Source organism: Palaemon carinicauda, chromosome 1 (genome assembly GCF_036898095.1).
Source record: "Palaemon carinicauda isolate YSFRI2023 chromosome 1, ASM3689809v2, whole genome shotgun sequence".
NCBI lineage: Eukaryota > Metazoa > Arthropoda > Malacostraca > Decapoda > Palaemonidae > Palaemon > Palaemon carinicauda.
The window spans coordinates 61,681,916-61,688,218 of NC_090725.1; the positions used below are offsets into that span (position 1 = coordinate 61,681,916).

The 6,303-nt window shown below is 38.9% G+C and overlaps 1 protein-coding gene across 1 annotated transcript; it reads right to left on the minus strand.

Moving 5' to 3' along the window:
• Window positions 1-931: 931 nt before the first annotated feature.
• On the minus strand, window positions 932-3,292 carry LOC137642283 (piggyBac transposable element-derived protein 4-like). Its single transcript, XM_068374812.1, has 2 exons — window positions 1,164-3,292; window positions 932-1,019 (listed from the first exon to the last, which is right to left on the minus strand). The coding sequence occupies exon 1, from the start codon at window positions 3,271-3,273 to the stop codon at window positions 1,171-1,173; it is 2,103 nt and encodes a 700-aa protein (XP_068230913.1). The 5' UTR covers window positions 3,274-3,292; the 3' UTR covers window positions 932-1,019; window positions 1,164-1,170.
• Between the last annotated feature and the right edge of the window lie 3,011 nt (window positions 3,293-6,303).

Sequence of the window (6,303 nt, forward strand, 5' to 3'; positions counted from 1 at the left end):
GAAATACAAAATACCTGAATTCGACAGGTATAAGTACAGAAGAACTGTCATTGACTTTTATCTGTCTTCGTGGCCAAGTGGGTTAGTCACTGTCTGTACAAGCTTGCCGACCAGGGTTCGATTCCCGGCCGGAGCCAAGCTCTTGTCTTTGTGTGATTTCGCCTGGGGCTCTGATCCCGAGGTCGTTAAGAGAATCCAGACATTAATGTATGAAAAATATATATTTGAATATGAAAAACACGTAAAAATGTGCAAAATTTATCATTAATTGAATGCCAAGTAACAAACTACCAATTAGCTACGATGGTGAAGATGGGTTGATTTCAATTCTAAGTACAAAATACCTGAATTCGACAGGTATAAGTACAGAAGAATTGTCATTGACTTTTATCTTTCTTCGTGGCCAAGTGGGTTAGTCACTGTCTGTACAAGCTTGCCAACCAGGGTTCGATTCCCGGTCGGAGCCAAGCCTTTGTCTTTGTGTGATTTCGCCTGGGGCTCTGATCCCGAGGTCGTTAGGAGAATCCTGACATTAATGTATCAAAGATATATATGGCTTATTTGAATATATATATATATATATATATATATATATATATATATATATATATATATATATATATATATATATATATATATATATATATATATATATATATCTGGAACACTGAACCCGTTTCCCTGTTACACGGCCACTGAACGTGGGTAGTTTATACCCGATTTTGGAAAATTAAAGAAAAATAGTAAATATGCAAATTTATTAATCCTATCCCTTACACACTAAATATAACCCTATTACCTAGTAATGAAACTATTAAATTAGAATACTTACTTTCAGAAACTTGAATTAAAGAGCAAAAAGAAAGGAATGTAAAAAAGATAAATAATTTGAATGTTTTTGCAAAAAAATTAAGCAAAAAAAAAACCCTCCCCAAAAAATCGCTCAGATGCTCGCACACGCTTCCAAGGATGTCAGGCTCTCATCCCAGGGGGTCATCAAGGCACGGGGGATGCGGGAACTGTAGGGAAGAGAGTAGGAAAAACACCCTTTTTTTAGTGCACCAGAAATGACAAATTGTGGAATATAATGTGTTTATTATATTTCTTTTTATACTTTATCACACATTATCACTCAAAATCTTAGTTTTATATATATTACCTACCTCAGCCTTATATGCAATCACAGCAGTAGGGGAAGTAGTGGCTCGGGCAAACAGGTTGGCGGCAGCTGTGACACCTGAAACGTGTCTTTTTGTCTGCCTTGGAGTCACACTTCGTGCAACGGACCATAGAGTTCCTCATCTCGGCTGCCGATGGTCCAGCACCTGCAGCTGTGCCAGAGCGGAGGTTGAGGGAGCACACCTGTCTTATGGCCAGCTTCACCTGGCGATGCTGAGAAGGGTTATTCATCCGTTCCTGCGCTGAGGGCTTGATTAGTTGCAGGGCCAGTCCATGCATGAATTTTCTTCGGTGCAATTCCTTGCGTTGTAGCGTTGGATTATTTGCCTTGTATATAATCCAGGAGTTAATGATACTTGCATTGACCATCCCAAAGAAAACACACAAAGGCCACCTATTTGTTTTTCTGCTGCAATTATATGTTGCACACATTTGATCGAACGTGTCGACCCCTCCTTTTGTCTCATTATAATATTCAATTATGTTAGGCTTTCCGGTGACATCATTCACTACTTGCTGTGTGTGCATACTTGAAAGGAGGAGCACATTCTTCTTTGTTGTTTGTGTGTTTGGCACGTATGATACGAGTGTCAGATCATCTGTGAAGAGGAATGCTGAACTCCCGGGTCTGCGGTCCTTCTTTTCCCTCATGACAGGTGGGATTTCTGGCTTGTTGGCCCTGACTGTGCCCACCAATGTCAGCCCATTAGTCAGGAGGTCCTGTATGAGGGGCACAGACGTGAACCAGTTATCTGTTGTCACATTCCTGTTCGTGTTCTGGTAGCGGCTGGTTAAATCTTTGGTGAACATGTGGCCCAGCGTCAGCCCATGCCTTGTTGTTGTACCTGCTTTTCCTAGGTAGGGAATAGCTTTTAACAGGTACTTACTTTGGACATCGTTCACCATAACGATTTTCATCCCATACATTGCTGGCTTATTAGGGATGTACATTCTAAAAGGGCACTTTCCCCTAAAAGCAAGCAACTGTTCATCAACTGTGAGGTTCTCGTGAGGTGTGTAATTATCCTCACAGTTTGCCATGAACATGTCCCACATTTCCCTGACCGGAGCGAATTTGTGTGTGGCCCGCCTCTGCTCATGTGTGCCCATGTCGTCAAATCTGAGGCAGTATAGCAGAAAATTGAATCTGACCTCAGACATTGCTGCCTTGTAAAACAAAGCCCCTACCTCAGAGCACCACAATTCCCTAGTATTTAGGTGGTTATCTTTGCGGTAGCCACTAAATATTAGAACACCTAGAAGGGCACGTATCTCTGCAGCTGTTGTGTGCTGTACAGTTGCTGTCTTCCTCTTGTATTTTGTGGCAACATCATCAATTTTCTTGTTAGTAAAGTCCACAATAAGATCAACAATTGCAGTGGACATAAACAGGTCAAAACACTCCTCAGGTGTGGTGTATTGAGAAGCTGCTTGTGTGGGACCTGGCCTACTTGACACCACCATATTGCGAGCTAGTGTCCTTCTTGCGGCAGCCACCTGTGGCCTTGTGTGCCACGTATAACCAGAGTTACTTTTCACAGTTGCCGAGTTAAAAGTAACTAGCAACTCCCCATCGTCTGCACGTCGTCGCCGTTGTCCTCGGGGAGCAGCAGGAGCAGTAGCAGGGGTTGGAGCAGGGACAGCAGGAAGGGTTGCAGCAGGAGAAGCAGGAGTAGTAGCAGGGGTTCCAGCAGGAGCAGTAGCATGGATTGCAGCAGGGGCAGCAGTAGATGAATGTGGATCAGAATCACCAACGGCAAGTGGAACATAGTAGCCACTAGGGCCAGGAGTAGAGGTGGCAAGGCCAGTAGAGGGAGTGGCGATGTTATCAGGTGAGATGGTGGAGGGGAGGTGCCTAGGCCTCTTCCTCTTCTGACCAGCCGCCTTTGTTTCTATGCGGCGGCGTGGGAGGTCTTCTTCTGAGTCACTGTCAGAACTTTCTATCATTTCCTGATGACTAGGCACATATTCTTTATCAAGGTCACTATCATACAGTACCTCTGCTTCAATACAGTCAATTTCACTCTCATTGTCTGAGGCATCAAGCAATTCTAAAATTGGAAAATCACTAAGGTTTCGTCCTTGTCTTGCCATTATGTCACACTGAACTTTGGAAATCCTGAAAAAGCATTTACAGCCTGAAAAGAAAGACAATTATTAGTACACCAACACTTATAGCTTCCATTTGTAACTATTAACACTGAACCCGGGTACACATTACCCAGTTTTTTCTATATACTCTTATCACTGAACGTGGGTAAACGGTACCCGAACACGTCTGTAGCGCAAAATCCAGGCAGAGGATTGGAGCGACGCGACTTCCCCCTATAAACCCATAGGGTAGACTGAAGCTATACTGAGTCCCAGCGCGCTGGCTTGTGGGGAAGAGGGGGGAACACGAATGACGTCACCTACTCTGGGTAATCTATACCCACGTTCAGTGTTCCAGGGATATATATATATATCTATATATATATACATATATATATATATATATATATATATATATATATATATATATATATATATATATATATATATATATGTATATATATATATATATATATATATATATATATATATATATATATATATATATATATATATATATATTCTCGTAGTATTTAGATAGACAAATAAATAAATGGATAAATATAAAAATGTACGTACAATTTTATTTCTGTATTCATGAATCTTTCGTATAAGTTTTAGATCAAGGATTAATGAGGAATGTGACCTATACCAAAAGAAAACTCCCTGTGATGAAACTAAGTGTAGAAAAGAAAATTTTAATCAAATCTAGTGCTCACATAAACAGGAACTCAGTAATATCATTCATCCTTCATAGAGCTGATCATATAAGGAGAGCGTGATACAATCGGGATCTGTGCCTGAATTTGCATTAATTGGACTGGAAAAACTGAATGTTAATATTTTTTTTCGTATTTTTACCACTTGAAAATTCACGTACAACGAAAACAAACTTTTTCTTATTTTTGACTCGAGCTACTCAGCGGCTTATTGCGACTTCAATTTTCACGGGAGAAAAAAAAATAATTTTTATGTATTTAAGGATGTAGCAATTTCATTGATATATCCACTTAATTCTCACGTTATCGAATTCGGAATAATACTGAAGGTTGGATTTGCTTTTGTCGAAGGGGTTGTCAATCATAGTTTTGGGGATTCTAGATATTTTTCATTGAGATTCCACTCCAAAAATGTATCGATTTTACTGTATGCTACCGCTATTGCTAATGTCATCTATCACACTATTACACCTACACTAACATAGTGCAAATTGTCTGAGTTAAATGTAAGACATTTGATAACTCGGATTATAGAGAGCGAGAAAAAGATAAGTTAAAGTAACTAAAACTTGAGGTATATTTTGAATTTGAGCAAATCCAGTTACTAAAAGGGGAAAACAAACAGACATTTAGACAAATTTCCCTACACTGATTATATATGAAATGTATTTCAGACCAATATTTTTTTCTTTAATTTAATCAGTTATTCATCTTTTAGGCCTTAAGGCTTTCCATGAAACCAATGGAATTTTGAAACAATTATCTCAATCGATAGTCCTGACAATATTTTATTTCTTATCCTATGTTTGTCAATAATCTATTCAGCAGAAGATTTGGATAAGTGATTGAGGTGTTTCTGTTAATGGACGTATGTCTACGAACCTACTATTAATTTAAGGTAGCCAAAAAAAAAAAATCCAGATACAGTTTATTGATCTTGTTTTCACCATCTAAATATTTGATTTCTGCAATTTTACAACACAATGTTTTGGAAAACTAGTATCATAATAGACAATTGAAACAACCTCAACAGCTCTTGTTAGTAATACAGACTCAGTGAAAAAAAAAAATCACCGTCCTTAAATGTTTCAAACCACTCGACATTACTATTACTACTAAATATTTTAGTTATCATTCGGACTCAAAATTACATGTACCCAACTATGTAATGTTCTGATATATTCAACAAGACTGCCTTATGTCCATCGATGATCAACAACTCCAATTGTTTAATACTTCTACCACACACCAACTAAGTTTTCAACTGACTCAATCACTCCCACCCCTTTTTGATCTTTAAATAATGCCAAAGCCCTGCAAAGATATAGTCCACAAGTTGAAGATATTAACCTACATCTTCCTCATTTAGTTGATCATGAAGAACTTGAAGGTTTCATATGTACCACATCCCTAACCTTGACAATTACAGGTCCCTCTGTCTTCCAAATTTACATTTGTATCAGACTCTGGTCCTGCTATCTGTACTGAGACACTGCTCTCGTTTATATAGAGCCCTCATCTACCCCTAAACTAGACAGCATACAATACAAATACATCATCTCTCTATCGGGAAAATTTTACCAGTTTCAGCAATGACTGGTTGTCTTCAGGCGCCTTCAATTTTACTATTTCTACTCACCCTCAAAACTCACCTCAATAACACCTTGATGTTCCACTTGGTGAGTATCTACTTGGGATATTCCGAAAGAAAAACAATGCTGATGTACTTCGACTGGGCACTTTTCCATGAAAACTACATGCATCACTCCACCAATTTCAACTACAGTTTATGACCAAAGCTTCCTTCAAACCCCTATTTGACCTAAGTTGCAATCAATCATTTACAGAATCAAATCTAACCGATAATATGCTATCTATAACTAGTCTATTTCAGTTACTTTCTACCCGAATCTCTCCTAGATCAAGGACTCTTATAACAATGTCAGATGGTGTCAGAAAGGAAATTTGCCCTCGGATGCCGTTGGTCTTCCTTGCCAAGAAGAAGGTCTTATCCCCCCTGTGATACAATTCTTTTAGGTGTGTGGCTCCTACATATCCCATAATAGCTGCTTTATCTCCAGGCTTCTCTAGCTCCCTCAAAAAGGCCTTCTTCACCAGGTCGAAGCATCTTATTTGGTCATCTCTGACGGTATAAATAGGACTCATAGTTACCATTGGAATTCCTTAACTAACTCTCCCAACTTCCAAATTGCCTCTTTATAAACATTTCATACGTTACCCTTGTTTGCACCTTCCTCTCAGCAGTGATCAACCACTTTATTCAATTTAAAACTGTGGCTATAGACACAACATA